Below are 26,191 nucleotides of genomic sequence, written 5' to 3'. Positions count from 1 at the left end.
GGTTGGAGCCGATTGGGAGGTGGTCTTCAAGGTCGTTGACGTAGACCAAGAATAAAGTGGGGCCCAGGATACTGCCCTGTGGCACCCTAGCCTTAACTGGGCGTCTGGCTGATGTCTGGCCGGAGATGAGGACTTGAAGTGTGCGGTTGCAGAGCTAGTCTTGGAGCCACCGATGCAGGTCTCCCGAGATGCCATACACTCTAGCCTTGTGCAATACACCAGTGTGAGACACCCGGTCAAATGCTCCAGCAATGTCGATGGCCAGCACTCGAGAAGCTTCTTTATCTCCTGCGGTGTGCACCCACTGGTGGTGGAGAGCAGTCAGCAGGTCTGCTGCACTGTGGCCGCGACGGAAGCCAAATTGCCGTTCTGACAGGACGTGATTCGTCTCCATGAAGTTGCTCATTGCCCTGTTGACTATGGTCTCCATGACCTTGGAGAGGATGCTCAGTAACGACACTGGTCGATAGTTTGATGGCGATGTTTTAGACTTGCGCTTGTGGACTGGAACTACGTTTGCAACCTTCTACTGTTGTGGCTGGATGCCGGAGTGAAGACAGCATGTACTTCAAGTAAATAGTTCTGAAAGCGGCCGTGCCAATTCTGCAGAGCAAGCTTTTAAGCCGCGGGCAGGTATCCCATCTGGACCAGTGGCCTTGGTGGGGTTGAGCTGGCGGAGAGTTCGCTCGACTGTGGTCTCGCGAAACCGGACGCTGCAGAGGTTGTGGTCTGTACGTGGTCGGACGTAAGGAAATGGAGCGGATAGTTCGTCTGCCCCGAGACTGCATTTGTTGGCGAAATGTGCGGCCATGCACTCTGCTTTGCTGCGGTTGGTGTCGTGCTCCGTACAATCGGTGCTGCGGAGAGTAGGTATGGATGGGCTGTTTCGGTGGCCAGAGGCCTTCTTGATGGCTCGCCACCATTCACCAGACGCCACACACCCAGAGGCTAACTTCTGCGCCAGGCTTGCTGTGAATGCCTGCTTGGCAGTTGCCAGGCAATGGTTAGCTGAATGCTTGGCGACATTGTAACGGGCTTCCAGCTGGGCACTTGATCGGTCGGCGCAGAGTCTCCTCCATGCTATTTGTTTCTGTGCTACAGCCTCAGTGCATTCCGGTGCCCACCAAGAGGGGTTAGATGGTTTCATGCACAACTGCTTAGACGGTATGTATCGGCGCTTTCCTTCCAGAATATTCTGGGTCAAGTGCATACACATTGCATCAGGATCATCACTGACAGTGGACTGCCAATCTGTTGTTCTAAAGAAGTGGCGGAGTCTGTCCCAGTCTGCGCGTTGGTAACGCCAGATAGTTCTGGTCACTGGTGGTTCCTCTGCCGTGCTTACATGAAAGTCAGCTAGGACACAGGCATGGTCCGAGTTTCCCAGAGGTGCTAAAGTATTGACTATCGCATCTCACGGTAGGTCAATCATTATTAAGTCGAGTGGGTTAAGGCCCCTGGTGGACTCATGCACGGGAGAATCCGAAAAGTCCGAAATGCTGCTCAGTCGCCAGTCAGCGAGATCCTGGGCTTGTTCGATCATACCCCTTGGTAAGCCTTTCTCCACGAGGCATTTTACACATTATACATGTAGATGTAATATAGATGAGCACTGGCCCATAACGAACATAACATGTAGATACTCTGGTCTTTCGACTCCTGTTGATATAGTAGTCTTCATACTTATGAAGTGAAATTACAGGCTGAAATACAGGTAAAAGATGTACAAAACAGTTTCTCGTTACGGTCATGAGTGAACGTACGTAGCAATGGGTGTAATACTCAGTGAACAATCTAATAATGGAACCAAAAGCGGCGCGAAACTAAAATAACAATAGCACTAAATTGAGCAGTAGAGCGATAAGCATGAAAGTGGCATGCACAAGCACACACCAGGCCAGGGGATAAGGAACATAGCTTCCTTCTACATGTATACCTCACAACATAGAATCGAGAGTACATGAATGTACTCTTGGAAAGGATTTAAAAAAAAGGATTCTATCTCACAAAGAGCGCAGCTTCATCAACACCAACATTTTCATCACCATTCCCGCCATCTGTACAAATGCGTATCTGTACTTGGTCAGAGGTACTAGCTTTCAGTTGACGATGAAACCATGGCATATCTGTGTTGTCGCAACATGTCCCACCAGCAGTACATTGACTGGTGTTGCTCCATGCATGGTTGGCTGGAGTGAAAGTCCAACGTCTCAGAGCATGGCCATTGTCAGCGCAATAGTAGTGGCTACCAACAAACGATGGAGGTGATGGACCGGGTCGGGCACTGCATGGACAGTGATACACTGCTTTATAGTCATCGAAACTAGCTGCGTAGGTCCATACATGATGCATGGGAGAACCATGTGTGATAGAGATACCGTCCATGTACCAGCTATTCAACTGTGCATTGCCATGACGTGCGAAAAAGAATGCGTCCATAGTTTTATCCTGAGATCAACATAAACAAAGAGTACATGGTGCACAGCATGATTTAATTCCCTTAGGTATGCGAAAGACGTTACTTCAGTAACGTCTGGCGCTAGCCAGGGTCCACACAGCTTTAAATTCGTGTTTGTTTGTTTGTTTGTGCCATCGAAGTGTATCGGAGGAATGCATGCAGGGCGATGGTGCGGGTTCGAATCCTAGGCTTTTTTTCCTAGGTCATCAAGGTGGTGGACGGCGCCGTCGTATTACCCTCGAATGCAAAGAGAAAGTTGACTCTCGCTAGCATAGCGTAGGGCCCTGAGCTTCCAAGCTCTTTCATTCCCGTAGCTATGCAAAAGACGTTACTTCAAGAACGTCTGGCGCTACCCAGGGTGCACACAGGTGAGAGTGAGGTGACACAGCTAGGGGCGCTACCCCGTACATGTACCGCAAGGTCGTCATCAAAGACAGCTGGCCACCTTATTCAAATACGGCTTTCAACAGCAAATTCATAACGTGAAGCAACTTGGAAGAATATGCATGTACAATGTATGCGAAGTGTATTTTGGGGAATGCATGCAAGGCGATAGTGCGGGTTCAAATCCCATGTAATGTTATGAAAATAAATTGAAGAAATAAAAAAGTATTACGTGGTTGGTTGGTTAGAACAAATCCGTTCATCCCCGAGCTGCAGAGAGTGCTCAATGTCAGTGACAGAGCTTAGTACATAGCAGACTCAGCGGAGGACGTTCAGGTTGGTTGTAACTCTGAGTTTCATGCCGTTAGGCAATCATCAGACAACTGATGTTGTCTGATGATTGCCGAACGGCATGAAACTCAGAGTTTCAACCAACCGAAATGTCCTCCGCTGAGTCTGCTATGGTTGGTTGGCTAGTATATTTTATTCTACATCGCCAAAATGCACAGGCATTGGGGCCTTCTTGCCTGGGCAAGTGGATTGTCCAGGCTCTCACAAAAAGACGAAGACAGGAAAGAAATAGAACATGAGAGTGTGAAGCATGCAATCTTTAATAGAAGAGAAATATTTCATGAGAGTGTGACGCATGCATCATGAGAGGGTAGAGATAGATAGATTGAGACGGATAAAGAGAGAGCGCCAGAGAGAGAGAGAGCGAGAGAAAGAGAGAGAGACTGCTTTATTGCCTGGACAAGTGAATTACCAACATCGCTATGCTTTTTTTGCTTGGGTTATCAAGGTTACAGTGTCGCATTATCGCATTATCGTTGGAATGTTTTTGTGTATGCTGCTAATGGGCTGGGAATGTAAGGATCGGGTAGATTGCAGTGTTTTAATAAGCGCGTTTGTTGTATAGTAGAGTGCTGAGATCACTACCAGAGGACTATGAGAAAGAGCAAAATACCAGAGGTGACAGTGTTGAAACTCTGAGCAGACGGTGTCGGCAGGAGTGCCTACACAGAGAGTCGACGATGGGAGAAGAGAGGTCCCACCGCCTCGAGAGTCTCCGTGCTTGCGAAAGGCTACGCCAACAGCAAGAAAAAAAAACAGAGCAAATGTAATGCTCATTCGCAGACTCGCCGACTTCGTGAAAAGATGCGTCGACAGCAAGATATTCTTGAATAGGCATTCAGTCTGCAGGAGAAAAGACGTGATCATGCCCGAACTTGTTCGGTGTGCGATTACTGCGGTCCTTAGGCATACGGCCGTAATGTATGCAACCTATGCCAATATGCAAAGGGCTTTATTCCCGTAGCTATGCAGAAGACGTTACTTCAGTAGCGTCTGGCGCTAGCCAGGGTCCACACAGCTTTAATTTGGTGTTTGTTTGTTTGTTTGTGTGTTTGTGTCACGCCTGGCGCTATCCTGTATGTGTCCCGTACCGTACCGTACCATCAAACACAGCTGGACACATACAGCTGGCCGCAATATTCAAATAGGGCTTTCAAACGCAAGATCATAACGTGAAGCAACTTGGAAGAATGAGTATGAATGCAAAGGGTATGAGGGAATGCATGTAGGGCGATAGCGCGGGTTCGGATTCAAGGTAATGCCTGAAAAAAATAGGACAATTGAAAAATGTATAACATCCCTTTTCTTTTTTTTGTCGTCATCAAGGTGGTAGACGGTGTCGTATTACCCTCGACCGTACCTGTCCCGTACCTGTCCCGTTCCGTACCGTACAATCAAAGGCGGCTGGCCACAATGCATATTCAAATAGGGCTTTCAAATACAAGATCATAACGTTAAGCAACTTGGAAGAATTAGTATGTATGCGAAGTGTATCGGGGGATGCATGCAGGGCGATAGTGCGGGTTCGAATCCCAGGTTATGTCTAAAAAACAAAAAGTATAAACTTATTAACATCCCTATGCTTTTTTGTCTAGGTCATCAAGGCAAAAAAGCATAGCTTAGGGCCCTGAGCTTCCAAGCTCTCTCGTTTCAGTAACGTCTGGCACTAGCCATAGTCCACAATAATAATAATAATAATAATAATAATATTGACTGCTTTTGAGGGAAAGAGACAAACGGGAAAAGTCTGAAGAAAAAATTGACTGTCACCACCAGGACTCGAACCAGGGACCCTCGCTTGTAGCCAGCGATGCTCTAACCGCTGAGCTATGGTGTAGTCGTCAACCAAGCAGAGACCGTTCAACGTTTTCTTCAGACTTCGTAATAATAATAATAATAATACACATTTAGGCACAAGTGGCAACAACGTTGCCACACTACACAACAGAACATTATTTGAACAATTTTAGGGTAATAACACTATCTTTCTGGACACACAAATTCGGCTTATGAATGCGCTGACAAACAGCTTCCAAAACTTGTAATTGCAAAAGATAACCATGACGAGCACGGCACAAAACAGAAAAACAGGAATCAGAATAAGTACGACAACAGTCAGTACTAGAAACCAAATGATTGTATACTGAAGACTTGTTATTACGAGACGGACGCACACAATCTCGACTCACGCGCACACCCTCACACTCACTCTCACCCTCACTCAGCTCACCTTCTCCCTCACTGTCGGAATCAGAACCTGCTCCGTCATCCACCGCGGTTTGACTCTCCTCCTCACTTGCATCGTCCTGCGTCTCACCTTCACCACCCACGTCAACCCTGAATGCCGTTGCCTTCACGTCAGTCGTCGCCCAGGTTCACATCCAACAACAACAACAACTAATCCACAAAACAAAGCAGCAAATGACAGACCACGGAGATCTACAGCAGATTACAACCGGACCTATGAATTCACGGTAAAAATAAAAATACAAAGGAAACAATCGGAAAGGACGACGACTGACGTGAAGGCAACGCAGGTCGATGCAAGTGAGGAGGAGAGTCAAAATAAAGCACTTGTCAAAGTATCCGAACGTTTTCGGTCCCTTCTCATCAAGGATTATACAGGGAATGGCTCAAGTTGGAAAGACTAAAACTTATATAGCGTAAAAATATGAGATAACAACACTCGTGACAAGGTGGAAAATTATCAAGTTCAGCACGACACAAAACTCGAAGGAAATAATAATAGTGACAAGAACATAGTGAACAAATTAAGTTACATTGTTAACACCTCGACGAGGAGTAACACCAAACAATTGTAGCGAAAACACATTTTCTTTCGATACGCAAAGTTCAGGATCTAACTTACGGATATACAAAGCTTCTAACACAGCCAGATGCAACGCACATCTACCACGTGACACTATTGAGAACACATTATCACTGTACAACTCACGACAATTGGTACGGGCTGACAGATGTTGCTTGATGGACGAAGTGCGATTCTTAGCTCCGTTGGGTGTTGTCTCCTCCAATGTCCCGTCATCTCGCCTCTTCGCGGCATCACCACTATCCGTCTCTTTGCTTTTCCGCGGCCTTCCACGTTTTCTGACACTAGCCGTTGTGTGCGCGATGCCCAGTGTCCTTTCAGCTACGTCTCCTCCATTGCGGATTTCTATTGATCTTCTTACTCCAACTTGTCCGGTGTTCGATATTGAGGTTCGTTTTCGCGGTCTACCACGTTTTCGAATATTGACTGTTGTTGTCACTTCCGTTGTCGTTGTACGTGCGTCCTCACCAGTCCGTATTTTTACTTGGCTTCGCGTAACCCTTCCCGACGCAGTGCCTTATTTTGACTGGATGTGTGTTTGCGTGGATACTTACGACCCAACACGTACCTTCGTTATTAAAGTATTATCCGCCTCCGACTTCTTGTAAAAAAAAATAATAATAATGAGGGAAGGTGAGACAATAGAAGTGAAGTACGAGCTAAGTGCAACGGCGGGTGAGAAACTAATAATTATAACGCTAAAACTGTGTAGTGAGACCAACAATCATGCTGTACACCTACGAAAACAATTTTAACGCAACTACATGTTTCTTCTGCTTACAAAGATCAGGCTTATGCAAACGAATACAAACAGCCTCAAGTACTTTCAACTGACTAGCATACCGTGCACGACAAAGAACAGAAAAACTAAAATCATCATACACCGGCAGATGCACCTGCAGACACTTCGGGTGAGACAACAAGTGAAGAAAAACGGCAGACTTCTTACGATCACAATCACCATCTGATTCCTCGTCTCCAACAACCGCAACCTCGTCCTCAGTCTCATCTCCCAACATCTCCCAATGCATCTGATGAGAAATCCAAAAAATAATCCTGCTCCCAAGGAATCGTCCGAGTGTCAGCAGTTGATTTGGTGATTCTAAGTTTGTGCCTTGACGGAGTAAAGGATGATGGAGCTTGACAGAGATGCCTGCCAAAGTGATGAGTCCACCGTGGAAGATGTAGATGACGCCACGTATCCACTTGGTGACCTGAGTTGTGGAGATGTTCAGCTGTGGACTACTGGTGAGATTCTCTCGTCATTTTTTGGTCTCGTCTTGTCCTTGTGAACACGAATGTATAATCTGTAGCATACTAAGCGCCCCAAACTCACCCGAAAAATGGGAGTCTGCCCACGGTGCATTGTCTGTTCACTATGACATGTGACAGTGTTGAAACTGTGACAGGATATTATTTTATTCATGTCCTGAATATTACGTGTGTACCTAGTATGTAAATTGTTGACATTATATGTAAACCTCCGCCCTCAACCCTTGCTTTGCCTATGTGCAGATCCATGTAAGAGTGGCAGTGCCACCACGGTGTACAGGCCTATGGAAGGTGAAATAATCCATGGAATTTGCGAACTGCTGACAATGAGACAGGCGAGTGTTACTGATGCGATGGAGTCATTCCTGCATGTTATTAGGACACAGTTACACAAGGCATCAGGTTTTGGAAACCTGCTACGCCAGGAAGTGTGCCAGCTGAAGGCATGCAATGGTGCTGGCATTTCGCAAGCATGGCAACAAGTGCTCTCCAGCATCTCAACAGCTTTTCCCAAAGTGAAGCTCTGTATAAGACACAATATGACAAAGCTAAAAACAACTGAGGCAGTGACATGTGAATGTTGCACGAGCATGCGTGTGTGTGTATGTGTGTGTGTGTGTGTGTGTGTATGTGTGTGTGTGTGTGTATATGTGTGCGGCTGTGCCAAAGCCTAGAGTGTTCATTTGCGGCTGTGGCAGGGACTTCCGTCGGCCCAATGATCTAACTCGCCACAGGAAATACTGCAACTCCTAACGCTGTCATTGCACGGAGCAATGGGCATCCAAAGGTGTATGTTTGTGTTGTGCATCGGTGGTCGATTCACATGGCTTTGCCAGTTGTGTGGATTATACAGTTATCTGGTGCAAGTCTTGATCTGTCTCATTCAAATCTTGTTCGCTATCGTTGCTATAAGAGAAAATCTGTGGGTGCACATCCAGTGCATTTGCAGACTTGCGTTCTTCTCTTGCGACGGGCGTATGCATGGTATGTGTGTGCGTGCGTGTGTGTGTATGCTTCTGTGATAAGTGGATCAAGCAGTATACAGGGTATTCACGGGTATTCGCCTTGAGTGCATTTGCCGATAGTGTGACATTCGTCGCAGAGAACTTTGCTCAGTCGGTCAGGCGACTCGGCCTTACGTTTCCTGAAGGCAATGTGTTCAGAACACAGTTACTTCAAGTATGAACAGCTATGAACAGTTAAGAAATGACAAATATTGTGTGTAGTTCATGGACCATAATGTGAAACACTTTGAATGCAGAAAAATGAGGATAGTGGCATCAAATGCTGCATTCTGTTTGATATGCTATTTTTTTCCCTTCCATGGAAAGGTGAGTACATCATCGATCTTCATCTCGAAACTTCACACAAACCGAGAATGGAACTTGGACAACATGAAGGGGTCATGGGCATGGTGTGTTTAGTGGAGAACTATTCCGAAAACAGGGTGTCATTCGCACTTACTCAATTCAAATTTGAGTACATTTCGTGAATAACTTACCTTGACATTCCGTCGTCTCCAAAGCAGTGAACTTCCCAAAAAATTAAAAGCCACGGCTCAACCTAAGGTAATGCGTGGTACGTATCAGAAACAACCAGCTTTCGCTCTGGAGATCCAGAATAGGCCTCGAAGCATAGCAAAAACAATTGAGAAAAAGAAGATGACGACGACGTTTCAATCACGCATCAAATTTCGCGGGTCGAGTGCAGCAATCCTCGGATCGTGAAATGTGTGGCGTGTCGCCTCCCGGTATTTTACGACTCCCTGGTTGTACCCCAAAGCTGGGCTGCGTACAACCCAGTATCTATCATGCACAGAGTGCAAATAATGTGTACGGGTTCATCACGTGATGTGAACTTCTGCCGTCGCCGACCCCATAGCTGGAGTTGCACACTCTTGGGGTTATTTAGAAAAGCGATCCTGTCAGCTTTTCTATTATTGTGTTCACATGGCAAGAAAAAGGACACCGCTATGCTACGTATGTTTCTACGTAAGGTGCTCGGTATTTCACTTAGGCTACGTAAGTCTCTACGTAAGGTGCTCAGTATTAGATCTACCAACGAGTGGTAGCCGCGTGCTGTGCACGTGCACGGCAGGCATTGTGTTGCAGTACAGTCCGTGTTCGGATGTGCATGCGTGAGGAACTTCCTTCTTTGGAACTGCTTCTTGTTTGAGCTGTTTCGGATATTTCGTCTCCTGGCCTGGCTTATTTCGTTTCGGCGCTGCTGAGACCTCCTTTCGCGGTTACTCAATGACAGGTGAGTTGACCAGTTCCCTTTGATTCATTTGCTTGTGTTGACTCTTTCATTTACGAAAAGTGTGCTGATTGTTGGCGGAATGCAATAAATAATGGAAAAGCTGACAGGATCTCTTTTCTAAATTTAGCTTTTCCGCTGCCGAGGCCTCCTTTTACGGAATACTCGATGACAGGTGATCTCTGAGCTGACCGGTTTCCTTCGATTCATTTGCTTATGCTCACCCTTTCATTTACGGAAACGTGTGCTGATTTTATTCGGATTTAGATCCATTTTTATCTCTTTGCCCTTGTCTACAGTGTGCGAAGAACGCGAGTTCAACTTCTTGACGGTAGGACATAATGTTAGATGTGTTGTCGAAATACTCGTATTCATTGTACATTGGTACGTTACAAGTAAGGCACTGGTCAGTGGCATACTATCGTTGGCAGTTCCCAATCTGGAGGGAAAGGTTCAAGGACCCATTGACCGAGTTTGCAAAATAAATTCGCATATCAGGGAAAATCTCCATTGTGGAGAGGTTCAGTAAACTTGTTTGCTTCATACGAAACTAGCCAATGGGTGCAGTCTCGTCTCGTGAAGATCTAGTACTTGTATGATTGGATTTGTTTACTCGAGTCTGGGCTGTTTGATTTATTATTTGTGAGTACCGCCGAGATTGCACTGCCCCAAATAAAGTTTCGTGCCGCCAAAGCAAGAAATACGATCTGCAATCTGTTTGTAGTACCTGCAAGAATGTGCTGTACATGTATCGTACTTTCTCTGTTGCTGTTTCAGTTGCCGTCATGTTGCTAAAGAAAGGTTCAGTAGAGAGGTTCTGCAAAACGAAAATTCGAACGAAGTTTCGCGACTGTCCTTGCGAAAGTGTGTACGAATTTTTGCACGAACTTTGCGTTCTGCACATTTTCGTAGTTTTCGCGACCCGATCTCACGAAATTTCCTACGACAGTTCATTTCGCGTTCCCTGCAAGTTTCGCGTTCAAAGTTGCGAAAGTTCGTGCGAAGTTTCGCACTTCATGATGTAGGGCGAAAGTTTGTACGCATTTTCGTTTCGCAGAACCTCTCTTGTGACCCATTTGTTTCATATGAGACGAGTCAATGAGTTGGTGTGGCTTAGAATCTTTTGCTGTAGAAGAAATCTATTCGTATGTCCGTTCGAGAAATAATTGTATTCGCTGGTTATAAAATAGGTTAAGACAAACTCACAGAATAAATACCATCGGTCCCTTGGTGTTCGCCCTAAAGAGGTTCGACTGGATATCATTCATACTCACCAAAAGATGTTGTGTTAAGATTTTATTATTATGGAGTGTCTTGTTCATCTCTCAGTACCTCCAACCATAGCCTTGCCCCTTTTATCCTCAGGATCAGTGGAGTTGTTGGAACGAGGTGTCCGACTCAGCAATGTATTCTTTTACATTTTAATACATGTTTATTGTTCCTCCTTTGCTTTGTTGTTTTAGAAAATCGTGGACTAACAGTTTGAAGTCATTGAACTACTTCCAAAAGTTGTATCGACATCAACAGGATTACGATTTCAGTGCAATATGATGCACCCAAAACCCATGATTATAAACCATTATAAACACAGAATCAACAAAAACATCTGCGACAAGCACCTGGTTACATTTCTCAAATAAATCTGATCGAGGGTGGGGAAATCTGAAATATCTGAAAGGCAAGACAATTTTATGACAGAGTCATGAAATTCTGCTACAGCAATATGCACAGAATGACCTCCGTATAAAAAAAGTATCACCACGGTCCACCACTACTCACATGTTTCCCCGCAGAAGAACATGCTAGTGCCATTTTCTGCAAGAAAAGGCTTGCACATCAATGCGTATAATACGGTATTGATATGATGTGAAGGCCATCATTTACATATTGATATACATGTACACTGTAGTCGCGTGCCCAAGAAGGTTGTTTCCAAGGGGTTAGACTGGGATGTTCTTATTTTGTCAGCAATCTTAGAAACAATTCGTCCTGGATGATACATGTATGTATCCCATAAGCTGCCAGAAAACCAACACCGCCGTTCTTAGATTTAGGCTGAGGCATTCTTAGAATTTCAAGCTGGACGTTCTTGGGCTCCACGTTCTAACTTCTTCAGCGCGCGACTCTACTGTAGGGCATTCCATTGATTGGTGACAGAAAAAAAACAAAAGAAATTATAGCAATTGAAACTGCTTTATGGCAGTTTTCTAAAAAAAGTTATTGTGTTCTAGTCCATGGAACCCGTCTAAAAAGTAAGAAATTAATGAAATGTGATAGCCGAAAATTAAAAATTTCACACAAAACCTCACAATAATCACACACAGAATGAAAAGCTACATGTAGAAGACCTTTTCCCCTCGTGATCCTCTTTCCTATGCATGCATGACATGCATGTTGCCAATTGTTGGTGCAGTACAAGTTTAGTGTTGAAAGCAGCATTTCAAGTGTTGTGATTATTGTGAGGTTTTGTGTCACATTTCGTTAAATTCTTATTTTTAAGACGGGGTCCATGGACTAGAACACAATAACCTTTTTTAGAAAACTGCCATAAAGCAGTTTTTATTGCTATAATGTACTCTTGATGCCACGTACTGCTCTTTTCTCTCCGAAACTCAACACTTGCAAGCCAGATATGAAAGAAAGAAAAAAATCATCAGCCACACCACCGGGATTCGAACCAGGGACCTTGCTATTCGCGAACAATGCTCTAACAAACTGAGCCACAGTATGACTCTTATCCACAGTGATGGGAAATCTATCCTTCTTCCATCAATCCATATCTGGCTTGCATCATACTGGCAACTCACACCAATCAAGAGGGCCCTCGGCCATTTGCTTGATATCATGGGGAGCGCATTAAACTATGTCCACTGTGAGCAAGTCAATTAATGCAAATTTCATTTTCCAATTTGAACTTCACGGAGAATTTCAAAGTATTAGGAAATTAGAGGCCACATGCCACGTACTGCTCTTTTCTCTCCGAAACTCAACACTTGCAAGCCAGATATGAAAGAAAGAAAAAATCATCAGTCCCACCACCGGGACTCGAACCAGGGACTTTGCTATTCGCGCGCAATGCTCCGACCAACTGAGCTACAGTATGACTCCTATCTATTCTTCTTCGAGCAATGCTCTAACCAACTGAGCTACAGTATGAATCTTATCCACTGCTATCCACAGTGTTGGTAAATATATCCTTCTTCGAAGAAGAATGGAAGAAGGATAGATTTACCGTCACTGTGGATAAGAGTCATACTGTAGCTCAGTTGGTTAGAGCATTGCTCACGAATAGCAAGGTCCCTGGTTCGAGTCCCGGTGGTGGGACTGATGCTTTTTCTTTCTTTCATATCTGGCTTGCAAGTGTTGAGTTTCGGAGAGAAAAGAGCAGTGCATGGCATGGTGCCTCTAATTTCGTAAAAGACAGCTGGCCACCGTCCTTATTCATATAGAGGATTCATCAGCAAGACACGTGAAGCAACTTGGAAGAAAGTGTGTATATGCGAAAAGTATCGGGGGAATGCATGCAGGGCGATAGTGCGAGTTCGAATCCCATGTTGGGCCAAGCCAGGGAATACATGTACATGTATGTCATGATCGTCCTGTTTTCAGAAAAAATGGGGATGGCGGGCGGATTTATATTTTTTATCATTGTATTGCAAATAACCGACGCGGAGACGACAATTTTATAATAGCAATAAATGACAGTGTCGTGTTTAGTGCGGCCAAGCTCGGCCGTTAATGTTCTAGGTGTAATGTACTGCTGTTATGTGTTATCACGTTGTCTTTCCTTCCTTTCTCCTTTGTTCATTTTTCGCTTTGATTGTTAAAATTCACACTTGTAAATTTCACTGCTGTTGCTCTTAGTGTTATTTCTCTAACTTAGGATTTTATTTATTTTATTTTATTCCAAGCAATTCCATTACATGGCTGGGGTAGCCAATGACCACTTTGCGTGGCGATTGCAGGGTTTTTATAGCCAACCACGGCTATTATATCATTGTATTGCAAAAACGTTTCAATCAGTTCGAATAACATGTATGATAACCCAGGCAAAAAGCATAGCGAGGTCCCTAAGCTTTCAAGCTCTCTTGTTGTATCTACATCCACTTACTTTATATTTATTTTTAACAATCCTACTTCCAACGAATTAATTAGAGAGGCGGCTAGGCGACAATAATTAGACAATAATTAGAATGTCAACCAACAGCACCAACTGATTAGACAATATCACGAATGCATTATTTAATTAAGAACAGAACAATGGAAATTGATCGCAATTTTGGAACAAGGATGATGGAGCAAAGAAAGCACTAAGGTAAAGTATTTTATAGACTCAGCTGAAGAGCAAAGTGATTGTTTGTAATAAGTACTGCCTTGACCCAACACATCTTCCATTCGGGTCTATAGTAACTGTTGTTTCATTGTCTATACGTGAAGGTCTTCATTGTGTACCAACATGCTATTCTGGATATCTCTAGTCATGCATCAACATGTGCAAGGCGCGAACCCATGATGGTACTGAGAGAGGTAGAGCACTTTGCCACATAGAGATTTCCAGGCCAGAGAGCATGTCTAGAAATGCATATTCTCTCCCCAATTTTGGCTTGGCTTGTGTGTATTTACCGCCTATAGGCATTATTGGCAGTGGTTGATTTATTTTCGTAAGGCCACCACACTCGTCACTCGTCACAACCACGCGCTCTCAGCGGAACAACGAAGCATAAAGATAGACAAGTTTCATCTTCACAAGTTTTGACTTGGACCCTCTTCAGGAACATAATATATTATCAAGAATAAAATTGCAGGAAGTATCCAGGCAGATTCTAAATTGTACTGTCAGGTCTTCAATTACATCTTTCCAAAAACATCTTAGTCATTATTGTGTTCACATGGCAAGAAAAAGGACACCGCTATGCTACGTATGTTTCTACGTAAGGTGCTCGGTATTTCACTTAGGCTACGTAAGTCTCTACGTAAGGTGCTCAGTATTAGATCTACCAACGAGTGGTAGCCGCGTGCTGTGCACGTGCACGGCAGGCATTGTGTTGCAGTACAGTCCGTGTTCGGATGTGCATGCGTGAGGAACTTCCTTCTTTGGAACTGCTTCTTGTTTGAGCTGTTTCGGATATTTCGTCTCCTGGCCTGGCTTATTTCGTTTCGGCGCTGCTGAGACCTCCTTTCGCGGTTACTCAATGACAGGTGAGTTGACCAGTTCCCTTTGATTCATTTGCTTGTGTTGACTCTTTCATTTACGAAAAGTGTGCTGATTGTTGGCGGAATGCAATAAATAATGGAAAAGCTGACAGGATCTCTTTTCTAAATTTAGCTTTTCCGCTGCCGAGGCCTCCTTTTACGGAATACTCGATGACAGGTGATCTCTGAGCTGACCGGTTTCCTTCGATTCATTTGCTTATGCTCACCCTTTCATTTACGGAAACGTGTGCTGATTTTATTCGGATTTAGATCCATTTTTATCTCTTTGCCCTTGTCTACAGTGTGCGAAGAACGCGAGTTCAACTTCTTGACGGTAGGACATAATGTTAGATGTGTTGTCGAAATACTCGTATTCATTGTACATTGGTACGTTACAAGTAAGGCACTGGTCAGTGGCATACTATCGTTGGCAGTTCCCAATCTGGAGGGAAAGGTTCAAGGACCCATTGACCGAGTTTGCAAAATAAATTCGCATATCAGGGAAAATCTCCATTGTGGAGAGGTTCAGTAAACTTGTTTGCTTCATACGAAACTAGCCAATGGGTGCAGTCTCGTCTCGTGAAGATCTAGTACTTGTATGATTGGATTTGTTTACTCGAGTCTGGGCTGTTTGATTTATTATTTGTGAGTACCGCCGAGATTGCACTGCCCCAAATAAAGTTTCGTGCCGCCAAAGCAAGAAATACGATCTGCAATCTGTTTGTAGTACCTGCAAGAATGTGCTGTACATGTATCGTACTTTCTCTGTTGCTGTTTCAGTTGCCGCCATGTTGCTAAAGAAAGGTTCAGTAGAGAGGTTCTGCAAAACGAAAATTCGAACGAAGTTTCGCGACTGTCCTTGCGAAAGTGTGTACGAATTTTTGCACGAACTTTGCGTTCTGCACATTTTCGTAGTTTTCGCGACCCGATCTCACGAAATTTCCTACGACAGTTCATTTCGCGTTCCCTGCAAGTTTCGCGTCCAAAGTTGCGAAAGTTCGTGCGAAGTTTCGCACTTCATGATGTAGGGCGAAAGTTTGTACGCATTTTCGTTTTGCAGAACCTCTCTTGTGACCCATTTGTTTCATATGAGACGAGTCAATGAGTTGGTGTGGCTTAGAATCTTTTGCTGTAGAAGAAATCTATTCGTATGTCCGTTCGAGAAATAATTGTATTCGCTGGTTATAAAATAGGTTAAGACAAACTCACAGAATAAATACCATCGGTCCCTTGGTGTTCGTCCTAAAGAGGTTCGACTGGATATCATTCATACTCACCAAAAGATGTTGTGTTAAGATTTTATTATTATGGAGTGTCTTGTTCATCTCTCAATACCTCCAACCATAGCCTTGCCCCTTTTATCCTCAGGATCAGTGGAGTTGTTGGAACGAGGTGTCCGACTCAGCAATGTATTCTTTTACATTTTAATACATGTTTATTGTTCCTCCTTTGCTTTGTTGTTTTAGAAAATCGTGGACTAACAGTTTGAAGTCATTGAACTACTTCCAAAAGTTGTATCGACATCAACAGGATTACGATTTCAGTGCAATATGATGCACCCAAAACCCATGATTATAAACCATTATAAACACAGAATCAACAAAAACATCTGCGACAAGCACCTGGTTACATTTCTCAAATAAATCTGATCGAGGGTGGGGAAATCTGAAATATCTGAAAGGCAAGACAATTTTATGACAGAGTCATGAAATTCTGCTACAGCAATATGCACAGAATGACCTCCGTATAAAAAAAGTATCACCACGGTCCACCACTACTCACATGTTTCCCCGCAGAAGAACATGCTAGTGCCATTTTCTGCAAGAAAAGGCTTGCACATCAATGCGTATAATACGGTATTGATATGATGTGAAGGCCATCATTTACATATTGATATACATGTACACTGTAGTCGCGTGCCCAAGAAGGTTGTTTCCAAGGGGTTAGACTGGGATGTTCTTATTTTGTCAGCAATCTTAGAAACAATTCGTCCTGGATGATATGTATCCCATAAGCTGCCAGAAAACCAACACCGCCGTTCTTAGATTTAGGCTGAGGCGTTCTTAGAATTTCAAGCTGGACGTTCTTGGGCTCCACGTTCTAACTTCTTCAGCGCGCGACTCTACTGTAGGGCATTCCATTGATTGGTGACAGAAAAAAACAAAAGAAATTATAGCAATTGAAACTGCTTTATGGCAGTTTTCTAAAAAAAGTTATTGTGTTCTAGTCCATGGAACCCGTCTAAAAAGTAAGAAATTAATGAAATGTGATAGCCGAAAATTAAAAATTTCACACAAAACCTCACAATAATCACACACAGAATGAAAAGCTACATGTAGAAGACCTTTTCCCCTCGTGATCCTCTTTCCTATGCATGCATGACATGCATGTTGCCAATTGTTGGTGCAGTACAAGTTTAGTGTTGAAAGCAGCATTTCAAGTGTTGTGATTATTGTGAGGTTTTGTGTGAAATTTTAATTTTCGGCTATCACATTTCGTTACATTCTTACTTTTTAGACGGGGTCCATGGACTAGAACACAATAACCTTTTTTAGAAAACTGCCATAAAGCAGTTTTTATTGCTATAATGTACTCTTGATGCCACGTACTGCTCTTTTCTCTCCGAAACTCAACACTTGCAAGCCAGATATGAAAGAAAGAAAAAAATCATCAGCCACACCACCGGGATTCGAACCAGGGACCTTGTTATTCGCGAACAATGCTCTAACCAACTGAGCCACAGTATGACTCTTATCCACAGTGATGGTAAATAATCCTTCTTCCATCAATCCATATCTGGCTTGCATCATACTGGAAACTCACACCAATCAAGAGGGCCCTCGGCCATTTGCTTGATATCATGGGGAGTGCATCAAACTATGTCCACTGCGAGCAAATGCAAATTGCAATTTCCAATTTGGACTTCACGGAGAATTTCAAAGTATTAGGAAATTAGAGGCCACATGCCACGTACTGCTCTTTTCTCTCCGAAACTGAACACTTGCAAGCCAGATATGAAAGAAAGAAAAAATCATCAGTCCCAACACCGGGACTCAAACCAGGGACCTTGCTATTCGCGAGCAATGCTCTAACCAACTGAGCTACAGTATGACTCTTATCCACAGTGATGGGAAATCTATCCTTCTTCGATCAATACATATCTGGCTTGCATTATACTGGCAACTCACACCAATCAAGAGGGCCCTCGGCCATTCGCTTGATATCATGGGGAGCGCATTAAACTATGTCCACTGTGAGCAAATCAATTAATGCAAATTTCATTTTCCAATTTGAACTTCACGGAGAATTTCAAAGTATTAGGAAATTAGAGGCCACATGCCACGTACTGCTCTTTTCTCTCCGAAACTCAACACTTGCAAGCCAGATATGAAAGAAAGAAAAAATCATCAGTCCCACCACCGGGACTCGAACCAGGGACTTTGCTATTCGCGCGCAATGCTCCGACCAACTGAGCTACAGTATGACTCCTATCTATTCTTCTTCGAGCAATGCTCTAACCAACTGAGCTACAGTATGAATCTTATCCACTGCTATCCACAGTGTTGGTAAATATATCCTTCTTCGAAGAAGAATGGAAGAAGGAAAGATTTACCATCACTGTGGATAAGAGTCATACTGTAGCTCAGTTGGTTAGAGCATTGCTCACGAATAGCAAGGTCCCTGGTTCGAGTCCCGGTGGTGGGACTGATGCTTTTTCTTTCTTTCATATCTGGCTTGCAAGTGTTGAGTTTCGGAGAGAAAAGAGCAGTGCATGGCATGGTGCCTCTAATTTCGTAAAAGACAGCTGGCCACCGTCCTTATTCATATAGAGGATTCATCAGCAAGACACGTGAAGCAACTTGGAAGAAAGTGTGTATATGCGAAAAGTATCGGGGAAATGCATGCAGGGCGATAGTGCGAGTTCGAATCCCATGTTGGGCCAAGCCAGGGAATACATGTACATGTATGTCATGATCGTCCTGTTTTCAGAAAAATGGGGATGGCGGGCGGATTTATATTTTTTATCATTGTATTGCAAATAACCGACGCGGAGACGACAATTTTATAATAGCAATAAATGACAGTGTCGTGTTTAGTGCGGCCAAGCTCGGCCGTTAATGTTCTAGGTGTAATGTACTGCTGTTATGTGTTATCACGTTGTCTTTCCTTCCTTTCTCCTTTGTTCATTTTTCGCTTTGATTGTTCAAATTCACACTTGTAAATTTCACTGCTGTTGCTCTTAGTGTTATTTCTCTAACTTACGATTTTATTTATTTTATTTTATTCCAAGCAATTCCGTTACATGGCTGGGGTAGCCAATGACCACTTTGCGTGGAGATTGCAGGGTTTTTATAGCCAACCACGGCTATTATATCATTGTATTGCAAAAACGTTTCAATCAGTTCGAATAACATGTATGATAACCCAGGCAAAAAGCATAGCGAGGTCCCTAAGCTTTCAAGCTCTCTTGTTGTATCTACATCCACTTACTTTATATTTATTTTTAACAATCCTACTTCCAACGAATTAATTAGAGAGGCGGCTAGGCGACAATAATTAGACAATAATTAGAATGTCAACCAACAGCACCAACTGATTAGACAATATCACGAATGCATTATTTAATTAAGAACAGAACAATGTAAATTGATCGCAATTTTGGAACAAGGATGATGGAGCAAAGAAAGCACTAAGGTAAAGTATTTTATAGACTCAGCTGAAGAGCAAAGTGATTGTTTGTAATAAGTACTGCCTTGACCCAACACATCTTCCATTCGAGTCTATAGTAACTGTTGTTTCATTGTCTGTACTTGAAGGGCTTCATTATATACCAACATGCTATTCTGGATATCTCTACTCATGCATCGACATGTGCAAGGCGCAAACCCATGATGGCAGTGAGAGAGGTAGAGCACTTTGCCACATAGAGATTTCCAGGCCAGCGAGCATGTCTAGAAATGCATATACTCTCCCCAATTTTGGCTTGGCTTGTGTATATTTACCGCCTATAGGCATTATTGGCAGTGGTTGATTTATTTTCGTAAGGCCACCACACTCGTCACTCGTCACAACCACGCGCTCTCAGCGGAACAACGAAGCATAAAGATAGACAAGTTTCATCTTCACAAGTTTTGACTTGGACCCTCTTCAGGAACATAATATATTATCAAGAATAAAATTGCAGGAAGTATCCAGGCAGATTCTAAATTGTACTGTCAGGTCTTCAATTACATCTTTCCAAAAACATCTTAGTCATTCTGGTTTTCTTTGTATTATCACTATGGGTTTCTTCTTGAGGGCGTTCTAGATGATTCCACCAAGATAAAGTAACTTCCGAAATATGTACAAGTACTGCAAATTGACATGCTCTTCCACTCACCTTGTACCCAGTGACAAATCCCATCACTTCACTGTACTCGGCAATAGGTGACTGGAACGTTGCACCATCACATCCACCAGCACTGCTGACTCGTCTAGTACACAGCTTGACTTGTAGGTTTTGAAATCTCATGTTACCAGGACAACCACCCTGCTGCGTGGGATTGATGTAGGCAATTCTTGTCCAACCACCACCGTAGTGATCCATATCACAGTAGACCTAGAGAGCGAACAAAACGCCAGTAGAAAAGATAATTCCATTAAGCTCCGTAGAGGTTCTGTTGCTGAAACAATCCTAGGCTATTGCAATTACATCCTTGAACATGAAACCCTTGAACATCCTCAAACGTTTCCAGAGTTGTACATGAACACCGTTTCAAGCTCTATATAGATAACTCGCTGTAGTAGTGCGTTACCTCATGGATGAGTTTTCTTCCTCCCGTCAGCCCATAGATGTTGTAGAAACCTGTAACAGTCAGGAGAGACATAATGGTAGAGTGCAATTCCAGGTCTGGTTGATTCAAAATAGAACTGTCATCTACAAGACGATACCATGGTATTACCGGTATGAGCATTACGCTGCACTATTGGAAACACTCATATGCGTTCCCATTCTGGAATGGCGGGGAACTGTACACGGATATGCAGTTGCACAGGACTTTCAAAGGGGCTATCCAAAGCCATCACTTAATCTACCTGAGGGAAACTCAAAAGAGGGGAGGGCTGGGGGGGGGGGGGGCATATTGTAAACTACATTGTAGTTATGGACTCAGATGGCGAGACAAGGTTTAATTTATTCAAAAGAGAGAGACCAAGGAACTACAAGTTACGCTATACTTCCCCTTCCCCTCCTTATGTTATTTCTATAACTGAGACCCTTCCAAGTTGGAAGGCTGTTGGAGTGCGCATCCAAGATGTGCTAGAGCTGTTAGCCAGTTAGTTGTTGAACGTCAGTACCGTCGGTCAGTGCCGTGCAATGTTATCGCATGAGCTGATTGTTTAGTAACTGGTGGTGTTAGTGGACAGTATAGCGTAACTTGTAGTTCCTTCGTCTCTCTCTCTTTTGCGTACATTGTAGTTGCATGAACTTAATTCTCAGGATACTGGCTTGAATAGTACCAGGTACTTACAATTCAAACAATGAAAGAAAGATTTGTTCTTTTTCATTTCACCTAGTAAGTGGATTGAAACAATACCATGCTGACTATTTTCACGTTGAACAACAAATAATAGCTGATGCACCCCGAGAACGAGTAACACTAGAAACAAAATTGAATAATTCTCATAAACCCGGTCTGACTGAACACCATCTCACCAACATGGGTTTCACTTTAAACCCGTGAGAAGTTTTGAGACTTTCGGACAAGGTGGCTGACCTGAAGGTGCTGAGTAATTGGATCGATGCTGGACTTCTCTACAGGAATCAGTGAGTTTCAGGGAATTCATGTTAACCTGCGAGAAAGAAACAATGAGATTATTCTGGAGCCCCAGTCACACATTGTACATGTTTCATTTATTGTAAGTATTTTATACAACCAGATTATAATGACATTTGTGTGAAATTTTGCCGCAAAGATTGTGGATGATACGGATTGATTTATAGAAATTAAAAAGGACCAAGGAACTACACCTTACGCTATGGTGTCCACTAACACCACCAGGTCCTAAACAATCAGCTCATGCGATAACATTGCACGACACTGACCGACAGCATTGACGTGCTACAACTAACTGGCTATCAGCTCTAGCACATCTTGGATGCGCACACCAACAGCATTCCAACTTGGAAGGTTCTAAGTTATAGTAATTTATAATAACATAGGAGGAGAAGGTGAGTGCAACCAAGACAAGTACGAGCTGAAAGTCTCAGCCATGCGGATTGATGTTAAGAATTCGTGATAAAATGTCGATCATGATGGAACAGTCATAGTATTATAAAACCTGGCAGATGATTTTATTCACCCCTCACCCCTACCACTATGCACTTACTGGTGAAAATTCATTTAAGTACCATAGTAAGCACAGTGGAGCAAGTATTCTGAGCTCCTTGATAAGGAAAGCCAGGAGAACTGACCAAGAATTGACGTGTATCTGCGGGGTAGGGGCGGGGGGGGGGGGGGAGGGGGAGGGGTGGCACCACACGCATGCCCATTTAGACCGAATAGATACGTGAAGTATTCGGATTTCCAACACGAAGAAGATCCAGGAGGAATACCAGAAAATCGAAAGAAGATCTGGATGCCATTTTTACTCGACACTAGATTTTTCCAAGGATTATAGTGCATACCTCAGCTCTGATATCTTGAATTTCACTTTGTAAGACGGATGCTTGGTCATCGAGTCGCCGATCCAACGTGTGCTGCATTTGCTTGAGTACACGGGACACAGTGTCAGCCGTTCTACTAGCTGACTGAGCAGATTTGGTCTCTATTGAATCCATGCGTAGAGCAAGGTCAGCAAGCGATGAGGTGATGTTGGCCAAATCACCTAGGAGAAAAGAATGAATTCATTCGAGTGTGTATGGAGCCACGTGTGTATAGGCACCGGCGGATTATGCCGGCAGAAAAATTGGCAGAATTCGGTACTTTTTCTGGTATGTTTCATGCATGTTTGGTATGTGGATAAAGAAATGGAGCAGAATTCGAGGAATTGCCCGCTATAAGGTTTGTATGGTTCTGCCAATTTCACTGCTTTTCGAGCAAAATCTGCCGGTGCCTAGTCGTGTATAAGAGTGAAAATGGATAACTATCTAGTTATTTTCATCAGGAATCTTCGGTGCACCAATGGGCAAACCTACATACATGTAAATGAACAGGAACAAAAGTAAGGAAAACAACACGCAATTACAGCACTGAAAAACACACTGAAAAATAAAAGTAAAGTTGTTACTTGTAACGATGAGAGTGAGAGCAACCAACGTGTGGGTACTAACAGCTCCAGTGCAAATCTTAAAAAGCCAACAGCAATATTACTGACTCCAAGGTTTCTTCATGTATTAGTCGAAACGACCTAGGCTGGTGCATTGCTTGCCGGGCAATTCATGATGTTTGACTCTTTCTGCTCGTCCCCCGATAAACTAACTTAGTTCGTAATCTTGTAAATACAGCACAGTGCATTAATTAATGTTGTTCACCAACAAAGCGATCACAAGAAATTCCCGTCAAAGGTGGAAAGCTGGCATGATTGTTGGTGCCGTTTGCAGGTGACGTTAGGCATAGTACTTCGAATCACACGGAATACCTTGCCGTAATAACATGTGCTTGTACAGTGTTACGTAGTTGGCATGGCGTGCGTAGTTATTGACATCATTGCATTCAGCAAGACACAAGCCTACCTTTTTTGCCCGTAAAGAGACTTGTGTTTCAAACAGCCTACCCAAGAGAGATTGGAAGCTTTTGTCACAACTCTGAGTTTCACATTATTACTACGATCATCAGGCTTTAATTATGTGCTATGGGGACAAGGAGAGAGATCGTGTTTACCTACACCAGGCTACCTTGGTGCATTTTAAGTAAACGCGGGGAGGCTTTCTGCAGTTTCATAAAAGGTTTAGAGTAGAGCCCACACGCTCTCTTCCATTAACACTGCAATAATTCAACTCATTTCACAATATTACAACGTTTTGACAATTGCAGGTTTATGGAAGAGAGCGTGTGGGCTCTACTCTTAACTGTTAGTGAACGAAAGTATAACCGCCATTATGCCCAGGCTGCTGGTCATCACACAGTGTTTCTGTTCTTCTTTATACAGGTATCTAGGGAAGGGAAGCTTTTATTTATTTATGTTTTACAGAATGCACCTCCTACTGATAGACCATAACAAAGAGAGGAGAAGAAGAAGACAAAAGAAAATAATGATCGAGACAACAAAGGAGAAAGACAGACAATGTACTAGTAGGGGCTCTCAGGGAGCCTGTGCCGGTGAGTCGGGACTAGCAACGCCGACCTAGGGTCTTGGCGTTAGCGCTATCCAGCGCACCATGGACGGGATTACGAAACACATGTAAATAGATAAGTGAGGGGGAGGGAGTTGATTGTGGGTGTATGGGGTGTTACAGCGAGTCTGTAGCCCAATACCAGCGGCTTTGTCGTAGGTGCTGATGCACCTTGCCCTTGAACGACTGGAGGGACTTTAATCAAAATCAAATTCCTAAATGCAGGACGGACGCAACTTACTGATGTCGCAGTTCTTGCCATGAAACAATGGTTTACACTGGCACTCGTAGGTATGTGGGCCGCGACTGTGACAATGTCCACCATTTTGACATGGACGATGCGTGATACAAGCTGACACAGCTGGATAGAAAAAACAGACATACTTAAAAGGTCAATAATGTTCAATTGCAGGCCAGGTTCCCAAACAATGAATGCCTGTATTATGCCTGTGTTACGGCTTACCCTTTTCACACTGTCGTCCGGCATATCCAGGTCTACATTGACACTTGTACTGCTTCAGCTGAGGAGTGTTACCATCAACACTAGCGTACACACATTTACCACCATGTTGGCATGGAGACGGGTGTTCGCACTGATCTTCTGGATCAGGATACAGAAGGTTTAGACACATACAGGATGTACCGCTACATGTACATAAAGTTGAACTCAACAGGCAATCCGAGCACTGGACGCAATCGGGAGACCATAATCCATTCCAAATCCTGCAAACAGTCGGACGGTGTTCCCATGCGCTTGCGCAACCAGTCGAATCCCCTGTAAGCAGTCCAAGTACTAAAACACCATAACTAGATAAAAACCAATTCCAAAACGTTTTCCTGAATTTGAAAGGGTGGATGTGAAAGGGGCAAGCAACTTCAGGGCGTATTTGTGTCGCCACCCAGAATGAACAGGCATTGCTGCCGTCTTGCCTGGACAAGTGGATTGTCCAAGCTCTCACAAAAGACGAAGAAAGGAAAGAAATCTTACATGAGAGTGTGAAGCATGCAATCTTATACGATTTCGTGCACTATAATTATAGAGTCAAATAATGAAATGTCTCACTGTTTGAGTTTGAAAGCCACACTGGGCTATGGTGTAGCTGTGTGAATTAGTTGGAAATGCAAACTATGAAATCTCACATTGTAGTACCAGCATGGTGACATGCTATGCGTGTATGTCTGGAACAGCTGGATCACAATAACTATTGATATAGTGGAGAATTTAACTTGAACTTACTTCCACATTGCGTAAACCTGGCCGACCTTTCTTTTCCACCAAGAATAGCAGACAGCAATAGAGGATTAGTCTGTGGCAGAGATACTTCATCAACTGGCGTTTCAAATGCTTGCAGTAAATTTTCGTAATTCATCAGCTTGTCATCGGAGTCACTGGGGAATGAATGACGCAGCCACTGTCCCATACATGTACCTGCAGTGAAATTTTGAAGCGTTGTAGCCAAAGTGTCACAATACTAGCGTGTAATTACTACTCTAACCTCTTCTTCAGTTACTACTCAAAGTCTTTATTTTACAAAACCCGAAGATAAACCGTGAGAGGATGCAAAGAAAAGCAATGGAGAAGGCAATTCCAAATCAATAATCAAAAAACCAGCGAATTAGCAAGAAGACACAATTTTAGAGGGCATTCGTGAAGTAGTTCTTTTACAAGAGAAAACAAAAAACTGGAGATCTTCTGCAAACTGAGCAGGACAACTAGTCACGCGACAGTACACGACATTCATGAACAAAACTTGTGTACCGCTTTGAGCGATAAGACGCTCTGCAACCACGCAAACTAATACTTCAAGTACGGAAGAAGCACTACAAATTTCAGACTCGTCATCACCATCATCAGTGAGAATTTGCATATGCTGCACCTGATCGTTTACAGCAGTCATGATAGGAACTCAACTGTAAGACTTACTATTGATAGGTAGCTCGGATGGAAGATTCGTATACCGGTCAGGCATGGCAGGAGTCTGTCCCCCGCTCCCAGCCACCGCCACTGCCGTAGACACCACTGTGGCCACTGCCAATATCATCCATTGAACACTTTGCCTCATATTCTACCCACTGTTTGCAGCCGATATAAAGGACAGCTATGCTTTACCCTTTTAAGAAGTTGGCGCAGACA

At 43.5% G+C, this 26,191-nt stretch overlaps 1 protein-coding gene across 1 annotated transcript; it reads right to left on the bottom strand.

Annotated features, from left to right (window-relative positions):
* Positions 1 to 1,665: 1,665 nt before the first annotated feature.
* LOC135811397 (uncharacterized) lies at positions 1,666 to 26,191 on the bottom strand. Its single transcript, XM_065324630.1, has 9 exons — positions 25,982 to 26,191; positions 25,295 to 25,486; positions 24,521 to 24,658; positions 24,299 to 24,418; positions 22,411 to 22,610; positions 21,500 to 21,575; positions 20,540 to 20,589; positions 20,125 to 20,343; positions 1,666 to 2,448 (listed from the first exon to the last, which is right to left on the bottom strand). Exons 1-9 carry the CDS (start codon positions 26,118 to 26,120, stop codon positions 1,999 to 2,001), a joined length of 1,584 nt encoding a protein of 527 aa, XP_065180702.1. The 5' UTR covers positions 26,121 to 26,191; the 3' UTR covers positions 1,666 to 1,998.

Source organism: Sycon ciliatum, chromosome 3 (genome assembly GCF_964019385.1).
Source record: "Sycon ciliatum chromosome 3, ocSycCili1.1, whole genome shotgun sequence".
NCBI lineage: Eukaryota > Metazoa > Porifera > Calcarea > Leucosolenida > Sycettidae > Sycon > Sycon ciliatum.
This window is presented reverse-complemented; position numbering and strand designations above follow the sequence as displayed.